The 16,863-nt window shown below is 38.6% G+C and overlaps 1 protein-coding gene across 5 annotated transcripts in view; it reads right to left on the reverse strand.

Moving 5' to 3' along the window:
• Window positions 1–7,714: 7,714 nt before the first annotated feature.
• Window positions 7,715–16,863, reverse strand: part of FYB2 (FYN binding protein 2) — a 65,375-nt gene continuing 56,226 nt past the window's right edge. For 4 of the 5 annotated variants that reach the window (XM_045028414.1, XM_045028411.1, XM_045028412.1 and 1 more), the window contains exons 14-20: window positions 14,280–14,308; window positions 13,236–13,296; window positions 12,532–12,621; window positions 10,108–10,192; window positions 9,065–9,221; window positions 8,863–8,896; window positions 7,715–8,389 (exon numbers count right to left, since the gene is read on the reverse strand). In XM_045028414.1, the coding sequence (XP_044884349.1) occupies window positions 8,383–8,389; window positions 8,863–8,896; window positions 9,065–9,221; window positions 10,108–10,192; window positions 12,532–12,621; window positions 13,236–13,296; window positions 14,280–14,308 (463 nt within the window). In that variant the 3' untranslated portion in view covers window positions 7,715–8,382. Of the gene's footprint in view, window positions 8,390–8,858; window positions 8,897–9,064; window positions 9,222–10,107; window positions 10,193–12,531; window positions 12,622–13,235; window positions 13,297–14,279; window positions 14,309–16,863 lie in introns of those variants that run through there. The other variant, XM_045028415.1, reaches the window with a different exon arrangement.

The following is a 16,863-nucleotide window of genomic DNA, read 5'->3' on the forward strand; positions in this document are numbered from 1 at the left end:
TGCTATGCCGATAAGGCTTTTATTATTTTATTATTTCTTTATTATTGGCTAACTGAAGGATAAGCTTTTGTTAAAATAAAGAGAGGGAAGGGTAAGGTTAAAAGATTTGTTACACAAGGGTAAACTCCTCACGTATGGACTTTTTTTTTTTTAATTATTTAGTTTTAATGGGTACTATTGGCATTTGCCTAATTTTGCTATGGTATTTAATTCCCATCACCTGACTATCAGAGACTAGGGTCAAACTAATCAAGTCAAGAAACAGACACTGCATGAAAACATTGCCAAAAGTCTTGACTGTTTATTTAAAAAAGTAAAAGGAGAATTTTGGCAAGGTGGCTGCTTCCACATTAGTGAAAACGATCATCATTCTACTTGTAAAGCTATTAAACAAACAAAAACAAACAAACAATATATAAGGTTCTTTGGCTAGGAATTATTTATTTTATCATCAAGCTCCACTATACATCCTGAAAGTTTCTATAAGAAGCAAGGAAAAGCATCATTCGTTGGTCCTTTTGTCTTAATCATTTTAGATAACGTAGACAAACATGGGATATTTTGTTACCTCATGGCAGTTAGTGGGACACTTTCAGCTTAATTAAAATAAAATTTTAAAAAAGGCTAATTTTTAAAAACAAATTGCCTTACTTTTGTTGCAGATCACACCTTAGACATACACAAATGTAACTTTACAACTCCGGCTTTTCCACTATCTGTGCCCATTGTTTACCCTCTGCCTGTCTTTCAGGTTAGGCAAGGAGAGCAGCGTAGTCAGTTTCAAAATCAATTTCACTGTCAGATTCCTGTATACAGTACTAGCCCAGTGCTGCAGTATCTGAATTACAAGCCCTACAGCAGAATGACTGTGCTTTTCAAAGAAACAAGGAATGTGTGTCGTGTTCTTAGGTTACGTAACAAGCAATTTTTGAAAAAAATAAATAAATAAAATACTGTAGGGTGGATGAATCTCCATGGCTTTGAACCTGTGCCTGGTATATATACAATTTTACAAGCCTTTTGCTTGTGTATAAGTGATTATGCAAGTCAGTGGAGAATCCAGCCCCCCCACCTCTAAACATGTAGGGCCAAATTTGATTTCCTTCTGGCCCCTGCAAGTTCATGTCACTTTAGTAATAGGATTCCAGTTTTGTCCGCACATCACCTATCTAGCATTTTAAATACAAAAAGTAACAGAACTTTGTTCTTCTGTTGAAAAAAATGCAGTGCTGATAATGTACCTCAGGATCCTGCAGACCCAGGCCCATGCCTGGAGAAAGTAGAAAAAGTGATGCACATGACCTGCTTATTTTCTGCTCCAAATTTTTTACAACACCTTTGGGGAAAAATCCTGGGCATTGGGAAAATGGACCTTTCTGATACATAGGATATGCCTAACAGGCCTTGACCAGAGCAGGTTTTCAGTTTTAAGGCAAGAAGGGCTAGAATAGTACAGTGGTGGACTATTGGAGGCTGGCAGTAGTTTGGACATTGTATATGGAGGTGAGCATGACCTATTACTTATTAGTATCTAAGTCATGACAACATGGCCTCCGTTACCACAGCATTGGGCACCACAGTCTTCAATCTGTTTGTCCTTTATGGTCAGGTAGGGAAGTGTCCACTGACCCCAAGGTCACACACAGAGTCTGTGGGAGAGCAGGGAACTGAACTCGGCTTTCCCACACCCTACTTTAGCACCATGAGAGGATACTTCCGCTCATCCCAGGCCAGTGGTGTAGCACAGTGACAGTGTCAGTAAGAGAGAGCGAGAGGAAAGAGGGCAGGAGAACAGAACAAACAGCTAAGGTTGTACCTCAGACAGAAAAAAAGAGCATTAGACAGGGTGATGAGGCAAGCCTGAATTTCCTCCTGGAGAAAAGAACAGACCAAAAAGGTGTATCTTCTATCAGCAGCATAGCAGGGTTATAAATCTTACTCAACACCCATGCATTTCCTCTGGACTAGAGCCTGTTTGATTTTCTAGGGGAGATAACTATGTAAAAATGTACTTTTCACTGTATGAGTCCCATGTCCCTATTTTTTCATTATGTTGAAATGGACAGACACTTAGCCATAACCCATGCTGAAAACAGAGTGGCATCCCATCAAGTCACCTACCCTGTGCCCAGGAGGTGAGCAAAAGCAATTAGCTATGAAGGATCAAAGGGTTTAAGATTAAGATGTAATCTTGTAAATCACATCTGATTAAGTGTAAAGTCCCATTGCCTTAAAATTGCTGTCTTTGGGATTTCCTATGCAGCAGGACTAATTCCTTTAAACAGAGTTCCTTTAAGATGACACACTCCCTTCCTACAGGGTCAGGCCAGGTGGAATTATTAGGCAGTAAGGTAAGAATTACCACTTACACAGCACTTTACATCTTTAAGGGCAGGTCTACACTATGGGGGAAAAATCGATATAAGATACGCAACTTCAGCTACATGAATAACGTAGCTGAAGTCGAAGTATCTTATATCGAATTACCTACCGTCCTCACGGCGCGGGATCGATGTCCGCGGCTCCCCATGTCGACTCCGCTACCGCCGTTCGCGTTGGTGGAGTTACGGAGTCGACATGAGCGCGTTCGGGGATCGATATATTGCGTCTAGATGAGACGCGATATATCTATCCCCGAGAAATCGATTGCTACCCGCCGATACGGCGGGTAGTGAAGACGTACCCTAAGATGCGGTGCAAACATTAACTTATGAATGAAGCCACACAACCATGCCTTGGTGAGTAGGTAGTAATAGAGTATCCCAGTTTCACAGATGAAGAAACACTTCCCAAAAGAGGCTAAGCAACTTTTCTACTGTAAGTCAACAGAACACATTAGTAGCAACCAGATTAGTACTCAGGTGTTCCTAAGTGTCAGCGCCTATAGTCAATTTACTAGGCAGCACTGCCTCTGCAGAAGGCTTCGTAGAGTAACACCTCTATTAACATAGAACATTAAATTATCCATTCAACAGACTAACCCAGCTCGGCTGTATATTTTGGAATCTTTTGAGGAACTGTATTAGTTAATGCTACTCATATAGGACCATGCTTCAGGCGTCTAATGATACAGAAGCTGCTGTACTCAGATATAGTTTTAGATTGTCATTATCCACATCTTTAGCCAACTTTTTGGTTATACTTATTCATTTATGATCATTTGGGCAAGCAGGGTAGATATATTTTAATTATACAGACTTGAACTACTCAAAGTGCAATTTTCAAGCAGTGGATACTTACATTTTGCAAATCACAGGTTTACCAGGATGTCAGAACACTGACATTTTCTTGACTCGAAATTGAACTTTTAAAGATTGAAGGCAGGATCATTTTTACCTCACACTCAACATATTTAAATGTAGTCCTTCCAAAGGTGTACTTTAGAACAGACATACTAACATTGCAGGAAGAAATGAAACAACTTTTTGTCAGTCACTGCTGTATTCTTATTTTGGTAATACCAGTTCATTTACATCAAAACAGAAGAGCTTATCTAGTTTAGACCTTATTCTATGAATTCCTGCCCAATCTACAGGAAACTCAAGCATCAGTGGGGTATTTTATACATCAGATTTTGAAGAAAAATCCATACACTATACATACAAAATGAATTTGTGCCTTCTACATATGTTAATTGCAGAAAGTCATAATTTCATTTCACTTGGTCTGCAAATAACATTTGATTCAGCATCGTGCTGACAAGAAATGCATAGAACCTTTATCAATACTTGAAGTGCATTTGTTGTGTTCTCAGTTTGGCTCAGTCTTTAACTGGTTTAGTTCTAGAAAGAAATGTCACTCGGATCCACACCCTATTGATAAAAGACACTTGCTCTAATTTCTTTAATATTTGACTTGTAATGTACTAGGATGCAGTGAAGTGCAACTTAAAAATGTACCATCAAGCTACTGCATTCACCCTTATGTTTTGCCCAAAGTCTTATTTTCAATATTTCCTGCTGCTTATTTAATGCTTTTGGTTCTTCCCCATCACATAATTTGAATAAATTATTTTTATAGCTTCTTTTTGTAAGACACACTGGAAGATAAAATTACTCAGATTTAACATGGACTATAAATGTATTGGAGAGTAAAATGTACCCACTACCACACACACAGTCATGCTTCAAGTCTTCATGGATATTGGTATCCGTCAGATTTTTAACTGACACTCTTAAAAAAAAAAATCCCACATTGTGTATGTGTTTTTGTGACTGAACACTGACTCGGTACAAACTATGATATATTATATGCAATGGTCTAAGCACACATCTTTGCCATTGTTAATAATCAGGAGAACTGGTCAGCGTATCAAAGATTCAAGTGGTAAGCTTGAATTATTTTTTCCTATAAACCCAAGAAGTACTCTATTCTCAAGAAAAGTCTTGATGCTCCTTCTGAATCTGCCTTAATTTATCTTTGCAACTTATTTATAAGACTGTTCATGTTCATCTGTGTGTTTTTCTGATCTTTTAAAATGTGGGGCAGGGGGTTATTTAACAAAGCTGTGAAGTAGATACTGCAGAAATGGTAATATTTATTCTTGTTGCTGGAAGCCTGTTTGTGTGTTTCATATCATGTTATAATTGAATCTTACAGCTGAAAATTACATGACAGCTGTAGTGTCCCTGACCCATTATATTAAGACAGATACCCTAAGTAATCTCAGACCAGTACCTTGCATTTTCCTGTTAATATTTTATTTTAAAGAAAATGGATATTTATGATTTTCTCATTAAAATATTTTAGCTGCTAATATTAGGCGCTCTGAGTATAAAGATTTAAAAAAAAGGAATATCAAATATGGTGTTCAGAAGACACATTCTCTAAAGAATTTAGTTTCTTTTGGCTTTTCACATTTCACTAACAGAAGAACTGTAAAGGAAAGGATTTGGGTTTTGTTTTGGTTTTTTTTTTAAACTCTTATGATTAAAATATGTTTTGGATAATAGTTATTGTGGAAGGGCACCGAGCCTAGTTTCAGTTTTGTTCTTTGTGCACATAGTTACGTCTCGGATAATCACAAAAAAAAAAGCCTTTTACCTTCCATTGAGGGTGTGGAAACTCTCTTTGTGTACTGCACTGCATGTGATGCTGTCTCTATGGTTGACATTTGCACTTTAATAAACTCTCATGAAAAAAAAAAATGATGGCAACAAATCTTTTAAACATAATATAGACCACCTCGGTACTGTCGGACTTCTGAGTAGTCCCTTTCCCCCTAGTTGCCAATATCAAGAGACAACTGAGAAAAATTAAGGTGACTCGCACTCCACATAAAAGAAAATGAACTTCCCCTTAAGGATCAGTATTTCATGATCGTTTTGCCATTGACTTCAAGGGGCCAGGATCTCACTTTCTGTCCCAGTATTCTTGAATTACCTCATGTTTGGATATTTTGGACCTCAAAATTGCACTGGAGTCCATAATATTAATAGCCAAACACCTTAACGGGATGGATGAAATCAATGTGATCTAGCAGTTACTAATACAGACACACAGAATCAAACCTTAGCATCCTGTGCAAAAAACTGAGGAGGAGCAAGGGGCTGTGGGGGGGTGGAGGGGGAAGATCTTGCAATGGCACCTCCCTTGATTGCAGGGGAAGCGTATAAAAGCTGGTTTGGAAAGCTCGTGATCTGGTTGGAGGCTCTATTGCAGTGAATGGAATGGGTGATCCAGTGGTTTTACATAGTTTACAACATGCATTTTGATTTCCTCTCAGTTCCTCAGCTCCACGAACATGGGGTTTCCATGGCCATAGAACTGACAACTAAGCCAAAGAAACTTGGGTTGTCTCTCAGCACCAGTAAATGATGGTTGGCATATTGCCAAGAGTTTTTATGTTTTAAGAAAATGGGGGGATACATAGTTTAAGTTTATACAGATTTTACTTTAAGTCTTCATTAATTTTCAAACAGAACTACGAAGGGGGGGGGAGCATCTCTAAAATAGTTTCCTATGTGCAACACACTGATGTGATTACAGCTAACTGTGTGTATTCAATTTTCCTAATTCACTGGAGTACAAATCAGTATGCAGTACAGAAGTTTATGCACAACCAGCCTCACACATATCAAGTGCTATTGTTCAGTGCACATATTTGCCAGAACAGTATGTTGGAATCTGTCGGCAAACTGATGCCTTGTAGAGACTGTTTCCATTTTGTTTCAACAAGTTGCAGAATCTCTTGCACTAAGATGAATAGACATGTTCATTGCAGCCAACACCAACATGAAGCTGTTCTGTAAAAAGACACAATCTATTTTTCTTTTTAATTGCCTTGAAGGGATAGAGTTTTACTAGTGGCGTATAGTGATTTAGGGCCCAATCCTGCGATCCTCAGTGTCCTGCATTGAAGTCCGTAAAGTACAGGTTGAAGAGGATTGGATTCAGAGAGTTACGAAACAGCACCAGATCCTCAGCTGGTGTAAACTGTCATGTCTCCCTGAGTTCAAGTTGAGAATCTGCCCCAGGAAGTATTTTACAGCTGCACTTTCACACTGTGCTTTGAAGTTTTTGTTGTTAACTTCATTTTAAAACTGATATATTCGTTACTATAGAATGAACAATACTACAAGTAATTCTTTTTTCTTACTGATTTCAATCAACTGAAAAAAATATTTCAGGCCAACAGCGTACCTTAAAAATATTTAAGACTCAGATGCATTTGCATTGCTAAAACCCAAATCTAAGATTCTTATATAAGAAAGCAATAGGCAACTTGCTTTAGCAACTTAGCTAAATATAGTTACACTGAAAAGGCTGTAGATGAAAGACATACCGGTAATACAAATTCCAATCTGTTCTGAAACCAGACGAACACTTCAGCATCACAAATAGTCCATCTAGATTTTGAGAAGTCTAAATATTTGTGCTGGCAACCTTGCAAAGCTGCGCATGCTTAACTTTTTTGTAAATATGAATGCAGGCCAGCACACTTAATTGTAACCACATGTTAAAATAATAATAAGAATCCCTGTATACCTACTTCTGAGTAAACGCTAAATATTTGCTCTGTTTTCTTGAAGCTTTCCATGCCAGGCTTGAAATAACTGTGGAGTGAACAGCATTTTTGTTGTGGCATGTTCACTTAGGTATGGAAAACAACTATTTCTGAATAAATCACCATCTCACGATTTTTAGGACTACTCAACTTACTGTTATGAAGGAACAGATTCCAGACTCAGATACAGGTTTTTCATGCCATGGAATCTTGAAAAACTTTTAATACATACAGGACACAGAGTTAGAGCCGTAGTCTGATTCTTTTCAGCAGCATTTCCTCGTGGTCCTTTAGAACAGAAGTGTATCAGATTCCACTAGGATGACGAGACAGCAAATGTGAAAAATCGGGACAGAGAGTGGGGAGTAATAGGAGCCTATATAAGAAAAAGACCCAAAAATCGGGACTGTCCCTATAAAATCAGGACATCTGGTCACCCTAGATTCCACACCTATTATTTTTAGGACCAGTAACTACATGGTAGACCAAAAGCAAGCCATTACTAGTAGATGCATTCCTTCTTTGTTTTAGACACAGATTTAAAAAATGGTTAACAGTGACCACCTACTGTTGGGCCAGATTGTAAATGCACAAGTGACAGAGGCACTTACCTCCCATTGAAAGTCAAATGGGAGTTGGGTACCTGCCATTAACCCCCAGTAGGCTTAGCAATTTAGCTTTCAAAAGTCAAGAATCAATATAATAAAGTGAATTCTGCATTAGTGTTTTATTTACAAAACTACTTGTAAAATTCATGTTACTTAACGATACAAGTAACTTCTCTACCATTAATATGGCTTTTAAACCCCACAACAACAGTACCAAATATTTCAGAACTCAATATCTGGCTCAAATCCAAAAACATAGCTTAGTCATAAGAATCCATCATTTACATACAAGTGCATCAAAAGTTCCTTCGGGAAGTTTACATTTGTTACTGTCACTTTCTTAACAGTGTCGGAAGACAGACTTCGCGCAGTCATAATGCCCAGTGAATTCCTAGTAAATATTAAGAATCCTACCCTACAAATTCTAAGCTACATACAGTGTAGAAGAATACACAGGTAAGGTAATTGAATGTCTATCTATAGGTAGACCTTGTACAAAATAAGCAACACTAGAAGTGAACAGAGGGATAATTCACTGAACAGATTGCACTAGTTACCTTTTGTACACTATTACACACTCAATGGGTGTTTCATCTTTTAAAAATATATAGATCCTTTTAAATGGGAAAAAACCCATACTTCTAATTTACATTCATATTCGCTCTCCACAATTGGCACGTATAGGCACACCTGCACCATCTTCAGGAAGCTTAAAGTAGATTCGCCACAAGACTCCATAGGACGAGGCTGTCTGTCAGATGACCAATATTAATGTCTGGCTCACAAAAGAAAAAAAGTTTTACTGTAATAGGCATCTTGCCAAAATATGCATCTAATTGTCTGTTGCAATATTTGCATTTATTTGCTTATTTCCATCTGCTGCTTTTAAACAAATTTTAATACTAAATACTAATATATAAAAATCGACCACATTCTCAGCAGGCGTAAATTGGCATAGCTTCCCTGACTTCAGTGGCACTACATCAATCTACGTTGGTCTAGTATGCTGGCACAGTATATTTTTAGCTGCAGTCAGACTAGCATTAGTACAGATTTAAGTTGCTGCTTAAAGTTACTATGGCTTAGTATTACAAAATAGGGAAATATTTGAGTTAAACACTATTTTTATATCAACAAATAAAAACACAAAAAACTTTCCCACCAGCAATAGAAGTTGTATATGCACTTCAATACATCAAGAGTTTCTGGCCATAGGAATTGTAAAAAAACAAATAAATCCAGATTTACCTGAAATCCAAATGCTTCAATAGCACATAGCCATCTAAGGAGGAAAAGAGAATCAACATACACATTATTAATCTGCAACTTTGTATATTTGTTTGCTGTGCTAATCACAAACTGCCTGAAGCAACTTTCTAAATATCTTTGTCTCACATAAGTTGATTAAAACATGATCCCCTGTGTCGTTAAGCAAGCCTTGCAAACTTACATTTGCCCTCAGAATTGCGACATATTACTTGATTCTCTTCTGTGATGTCAATAACATCCAGTTGTTCTCCGGCGGTGGTTGGTAAATCAAGTTTCCCTTTGCTTGCGACAGAACAGCGTGCGACTGCTGTGTTCATGATTGTGATTTCCTTATTGTACTAAAAATATATATATATAAAAAATACATCACTACATATTAGACCCTTTATTTATCTTCTGATCTCAGAAATATAACTATCAAAGATGGAAGTACTTTTGTAAAATAATGATTAAGGTGATTTTGGGGGAGAACTATTACAAGTGTTTAAAGACAGTGAAAACCCAAAGAAGGAGAGGAATTTTTAGGGCTGTACACAAAGGAGGATAAACTTAAGTAAATTAAACCACATTTTAAAAGAAAGTAAGTTTCCTTAATGCTGTGCAAGTGTTCAAGACAGTGAGATCAATTACAACTATGGTACGGCCTCCTGGGGGAAAGTGATTGAAATGTCTCATGGGACATTTAAAAATGGACTGGACAAAGTACTAAATAATGGGCTTTAAGGAACAATCCTGCACAGGCTAGGAGATGGGCAAAAAGATGATTTAACACAGGGGTCTCAAACATGTGTCCCGCAGAGTTATGTGCTGCAGCCCACCACGTAAGGTCCTTTTGATCAGTATCTCTCAGTCTGCGGGGTGCAGTCTAGAGGTGGCTCAGGAAAGGAACTGGGTTAGACTGCACCTGCTGAGTCACTAGAACCAAAAAGTTGGCTTAGGGGTGGGAAAGAGGAGCTGGTGATTCTTCTATTCCACCCCTATTCTGGCCCCTAGCCCCAGCTGGAAAAAGATTGTGGGATACTCTAGGTTACAAGGGGATTTGTATGGCCTTTTAAAGGGACTGAACCACAGATCTGGAATATAGGATGCTACTACATCCTAGCATACCATGGGTAAAGACTGATCCCTTTCTGTAGCTCATCTATTAAGTATCACACATAACCATAGTCGTCCTCTCACACAGCTGATTGTTTTCTTTAAAGAGGAAGGGAAAAGAACACATACCATAAATTTCTCTCTAAATAACTTCTCTTCTTTTGCCATCTTCTTTCTCTTGTCTACGTTATATTTCTTGGCTTTGAAGAAGTTTCTAGAGGAAAGATTGCATCAAGAAAGGAGACAGACATTCTTAGCAGCTCCTTTTTAATCCTTCAGTGAGTGAAGCAGCATGAAACACGGCACAATGCATGTCGCAGCACTGAATAATTCTAATTTAGTCTGGAATGAATCCTTGCAAAAACAAAGCAAGCGGATTGTGTCAGTGTCTTCTCACTGGGTGTATTAAAAACACAAAAGTATGCAGCTTGGATCGACCTAGGCTTAGTGACAGATTCACTTCCACCTGTGGTTTGCATAAAGCGATGCTTTTTTATGGATACAGTCACTAGAGTGCATTTTAAATAGTTTAAGTTAGTAATTTTTATGGAGGTGGGGCAGCTTTCTCCCTTCAGCAATTTCCATTTCCTATCCCCACTCCCCTATTTAAGATTTTATTGGACACTTAAGGCCTGGATCTGCGTAGAGTCCAAATGAAGTCAATGGGGCACAATGTGGGAATGGGAGTCTACATCATTACCCCTTTTTTAATCAATGGAGAAGCATAGTGCTCCGAAAGCCTCACTTTCCTAGTACACTATCAAATGATGTATAATTAGAAATCAGAAAGGGTACAAAATTAATAAGCCTTTCCAATCTGAGACTTAAGTGGAGCTATGACAGTTTACACCAGCTCAGGATCTTCCCCTCCACATGCATTTGAGAGACGTTAAAGATGGCTTGAAACGAAGATCCAGAATAGTGATCAATTCTGGATCATTAATAAATAGTAAACTATGGGAAAAGGAGTATGCCCTTTCCACCTCAATAGCCATTCTAGAACACATTTATTATTACATTTTAGTCAATGAAGTTTACCTTTGAAATTCAGCGTTAAGTCTCTAGTTAATATTATATACTTCTAGTAACTCAGATGAGTGAATTTTGGGCTCAGTTTTTTTTGCAAGTGCTCTCTTTATATCCTTCAGTCGCACAGGGTTAAATGTCCTTTGAGCTTTTAAACACAAGGTGAAATCCCAGCCCCACTGCAACTACTGGCAAAACTCCAATTGTGAGTGAAATCTTGTACCACTGAAGTCTGCCTTGTTTGAGATTATTCTCTAGGTACAAGAAGTGTTGATTCCCATTATTTGGAAAGGAGGGACATACAGTGTGATGACATCATCCGAACATTCTAAAACTAAAAGACACACTTGTAAGTTACTTACCTTCAACTACTTTCCATCATTCAGTTAAAAAAAAATAGGAAATAAGAGCCAATAGTAGATGGTTCTTAAAGACTAAGCATTTTAAAATCATATTAACAAGATTCTTCTTTGCTACTTTCAGCCCCTAAAATCTCTATGTCCATGTAACAGAGAAAATCTCATCAAGTTAGTTACATTGCATTTCTTCCTCTAACCATTACACAAGTCTCAGTGGGAACAGAATAAGAGTGACAGCTAATCAAGATGCTACCTGTGAAGGGGCAGCAATACTTGTTTAAAAGTCCCACAATATTAGTTGCTATTTAGAGCTGTGCACACATTTGTATTTGAAGTGAAACTGAAAAGTTTGGGGCATTTCACTTCAGTTTTCACAGTAGGAAAAGCCAACATTACTGAATGCAGTGTTACTGTGGCCATCTTGGTCCCAGGATATTAGAGAGACAAGGTGCATGAGGTAATTTATTTTATTGGTCAACTTCTGTTGGTTAGAGAGAGAAGCTTTCAAGCTTACCCAAAGCTCTCACCTTATCTTACATGGTGGGTTAAAGCATCAGTACATCAATGAGCACTAGGGAATTTTTAATGTGTTTCAGCAGGATCTACACAGACAGTTACTGTGCAGGACACTGGAGGACTGTAATCCCAGCTTGCCACATGGTACGTGCTTGTTTGGACACTGCCTATGTTGTATGCACATCCTAGAGACATCTAAAGAGGTAGTTCTTCTGGCCAGTGTTTTCTCCCAGCACAGACCAACCACTATTACTTTGGTCTGGAATGCTTGTTTAAAGAGGTTGTATTTAGGCTGAGGATCTGTACCACTACACTGCACAGCATTAGGTAGATATACTCCTACCTCAACTAGAGAGAAGCGCGGCTACAAAACTTCAGGATAAAACCTTGGGGAAAGAAAGCCCTTGAAGAATTCCCCATTCACACGTATACACCAAGGTTATAAGTTTCCTTCAAGTCTAGTTTCTGCAAACTTTGGTAGACAGTTCTAACAAAATTTTGCAAAGTGAAAGGAGACTCTCTCAATGTTACCGAAGTCTAATAAAATGCTCTCAAAGTCTAAACTTTAAATAACATTGGACTGGGAAGACTGACACCTTGTACTTAATTGCGAAGAATAAATAAAATTATAGAAATAAAGATCTTTCGTTACCTTTCTGTATCTTCACTGCTTCTTATTTGATCTTTATCTTTTGGCATCAGAAATTTTAGCTTCCAATTTTTGTGTTTGTCATCCTTCTCTCTGGGGGAAAAAGGAACAATTGATGATATTTATAACAATCCTTTTCAAACAGAAGGGTGGCACAATGTTTTTTATTTAAAAAAAAATCTAATTTCACACACCACTGAAACGCAAACACTTAATGCAGGAACCTTGCAGCTTATACCAGTTTACATCAATATTACTCAATAGTTGAAGACCAAGAAATGAAGTATGCGCTATCTAGTTAAGATTACAGGTAGATATTTTTGCAGAAGGCAAAATGCAGCTAGACAAGTAAGAGTTGGACTGGGGACATTGAGGATTAAATCCCCTACTTTTATGGATAGTTTCATGAGCCACAAGGAGACAAGGCTTCACTTTACAGCACTGTGCTAGGGTTCACTTACAACACTTTTAGGACGCCACCTGCCAATTCAGAAACATCCTTTCCTAGAGCGCCTGTGCTTTTCCTAGCCAACTCCTATAAATACTGACCCTATCTTGCTTAGCTTATAAAAGGTACAGTGAAAGTGTGTGTCTGAAGGCCAATATAGTATGCCAGGATTTCTGGAGGAATGTTGCTTGCAGCATAAGGACCTGTTTTGGAGAAACATTACAGAAGTAGTCCTCTTTTGTAAAAGTGGGTTACTTACTTTCCATCTTTTTGATCCACATCAATGTCATCGTATGCCATGTTTCCCTGGGACACAACGTCTGTTATCAAAACATTCAGCGTAATGGTGAGTCAGAAAACATTCATCTGAGTACAGTATTTGAAACCACTGACTAATAAAACTGGGATTGCACCTAGTCTGTCTGAAACACTATCAATCCAAAGAAACTAAATGTTGTAGCAATGAAGGATTCTCAAGGCACCAACAAGGAAGGAGGGTTCCCCATGAGCAGGCACCAGTGGCTAGGGAGAAATAATTAAAAACACCCATAGGCATCTCTGAAAGAGAGTGGCCTTGTGCCTGAGTGCACTGCTCTGGTTGGAAATTTACAGTTCTTGGGATGTAACAGTTTGGGGTTCTATTCTGCTCTCAACTAGTTTAATTCCGTTTAAAAAAAAAATCTATACATTTTTAATGCTAGAAAGGACCATTATGATCACCTACCCCAACTTCCTGCATAACACAGGCCAGGGATTTGAACCTAGGTCTCAAGTCCCAGGTTTATGCCCTAAGCACTGGACCAGCCTTTTTAAGGAATTAGCCCCAATGTACACATGGGACACAGTCAAGCCCTATAAATTATTCTGAAGAATATGGTACATTAGTTCTGATAGGAGGATGAAATTCTAGGGCTCAGCTCAGACCTTGAAGTGGAGGCAATCCAGTTGAGTCCACTGGAATCATTCCCACTTGTACCAGATCCAAATCTGGCCCTTTCCCTTTCAAGGCCTGAAATAACTTTCACAAAAGATTTCCGAGAGCGGTCAGAGAACTCCTGTAGTGCTTTATTGAGCAAGACGGCTACCGAAACAGTTTACATCTGCGCGAGAATAATCTCACCTCCATACCCCACCTCAAAACCACAAGTGCACGCCCACATTAAGTCTTTCAAATTAACACTGCTACATACCAAATTTTAGAGTGTTATAGTACACAGTCTATTTTTAAAAAGGCAAGATGCCCATGCCACCTCTTTCCAGTCACATTCTAATGTAATCACACAGATACACATACATGGCTTACCTAAGTTTGGTACTGAACTGGACAATATGCTGGGGGAGGGGGAAAGAAGAGGGAGAGGGAGGGAGAGAGAAAGAACACATGAGAAAAAAATCAATTGCATACAAACATGTTAAAACAGCCATCTTAGCAGCATGGCAACTGTACTCGTGGCTCGAGGGAAGATTCTACATTCAGGCTCTGGAATGCTACAGGTCTTAGAAGAAATTATGTTCTCACTCCCCCTTGCCCTAATGATCCATTAAATCCCTGAAGAGTCAGTCTGTCCTTTCATATTCTGGGTCTTCCTAACGTACCCTTGAACACTTTTCAGACCTCCAAAGCTACAGAGGCAGGCACACAGTTTAAAATGGTTATTATGGTGACGCCGCAATTGAAAGTGCCTATTCAAAGACCAGAACATAGAAGAAAGGAAAGATATTTCTCCCATACTGGTCAATGAATGCAGCATGCCATGCATCTGTCCGTAAGCTAACATGCAGTCGTAATTAAGGCCTAATAAGGAGGTCATCGTAAAAGATCCACAGCAGTGTTCAGAACCCTTCTCTGTGATACAAGAAGGTATAGTGTGAAAGCTTAAGCAGCATATGGTGGATCATTATGATGATCATAATTTAGCAGTTATGGAGCAAGGAGATGCTAAAGAGTGAGAGAACAACAGAGGAAACAGAGTGAGAACGGACTTAAAGAAATGAGGCAAGCATGTTTACATCAGAGCTTTTTACAGAAATAAAATACCCAACACAGCCTAAAATGGTGCACGAGTACACATACTGTACCTGTAGTTCGTGTAAAGACCCACTAAATACCCACACCTTCCCTTTTTAGAAAATGAAAGCTCACAAATCAGTTCACCTTCATGTGCAAAATATTATCTACGCACAAAAGTGCCAGTTGTTCAATCAATATGCAGCCACTTATGTACACAACTGCTCTTAATATACAGCACTTGAAGTTAGGGAAAGCAGACAGCTTTTAGAAAGAGTTGTCAGATGACAGACAGCTGTCAGACTGTAGCTCCCACTACACATTCCCAAACACAGTTATAGTCCTTTAAACCAGAAAAAAAAAATCCCACTACAGACAGACATTCTCAGAACCAAACGAGTATGGCACCATGGTGCACCTGCTTCATCTGATGGTAGGCATTTTGCAGAGAGGGGTCAAGGGGCCTCATGTTCTGCAGCCAATCATCATGCATTCATGAAGCGAGAAACTGGCACAGGGGAATTCTGTTCAAGAGCCTCTCCAATAAGCCAGCATCTTGAATATCAAGTCAACAGGACTCAAAAAAGCACTATAAAAAGGTACACCATATTCCTTCATGTGTCATTATCTTGTTATACCAGAGACTGAAAGGTCTCCTCTTTCTTATCACATACTATTGGCAGCTTGAATGTGAAAAGCAAGTCTTCTTCTCTAAGGTACCACCTTTCCCAACCTACAGGTGACATAAGCACACACAGGTCTCTGTGTTGTTAATACCACATTGCTGTGCCTGTCTTCTACAGACATGCAACCTTTTTCAAGGCTTCATCAGCGGTGTAGAGAGAGGAAGTTGGAGCTTTACTTAGCTCTCCACAGAATGGGAAAAAATAACTATGTAATATCTACTCTGCATTGACAAAGTTAATATCACCCTTGTGTTTTCCATTAAAAATTGTATTTGATTCAGTTAAGTCATTTTAAAAATAAAGGATTTGGTTGAGGTCATGGATTAGTCTTGTCAATAAAAACCCATTGAAGTATATAGGAGGCTTTCCACTGACTTCAAAATCACTACTCTGACGCCGTCCGCCTCCACCCCCATGATTAGGATTTAATTCCTCCTAAAAAGGCAAAAAGTGGGGGAAAAAAGGCATTGATATTGGTGCTCCTAAGAGTGATGGATCAGACTAACATAACCTTGTTCTGACCTTCCACTGATGTAAATCCAGAGTAACTTCCCTGCTCTTATAGCATTGTAAGTCTGGATCAGAATCAGGCCCAGTGGTGGGTTTGTTTGTTTTTTTGGGGGGAGGGGGAAAGCACAGGGGAAAGACATTAGATTCCTACTTTCATTACTTCAAAAGGTAACCAAATATTTCATGAGGAAAACAGCTGCCTCAAGAACAATTTAAAAGTCGTAGATTACCAGAATAGATGTACTGGTCATATACTCCTAATGGAAAGCATCATCTTTGGATTCTTTAAGAGTGCTAAATAATACCGTTTCAACAAAGATTTTTTCCCCTCTTTATAAACTTGAATTTAAGAAGGTGTTTGCCAACCAATTGGAAAAGGAAAATATTAAATCAATTAATTTTTCCTCTTCATTGATCTACATCCATTCAACTTGCTTGGATTACCAGACCACCATCACAACCCAAGCCAGTTTGGAAGGACATATGCATCCTCATGCTTTAAGACATTATCCAATCTATGATTTAGGATATAGGCAGAAACTTGCAGATTATTCCATAATTGATGTATTCAGGGTTTCTTGCACCTTTTTCTGAAGCGTTTGGTGCTGTCCATTGTGAGAAACAAGATACTGGACCAGATGCTCCCTAGGCTTGATCCATTATGGAAATTCCTAGGGAACAGC

This window comes from Mauremys mutica, chromosome 8 (assembly GCF_020497125.1).
Source record: "Mauremys mutica isolate MM-2020 ecotype Southern chromosome 8, ASM2049712v1, whole genome shotgun sequence".
NCBI classification, from domain to species: Eukaryota; Metazoa; Chordata; order Testudines; family Geoemydidae; genus Mauremys; species Mauremys mutica.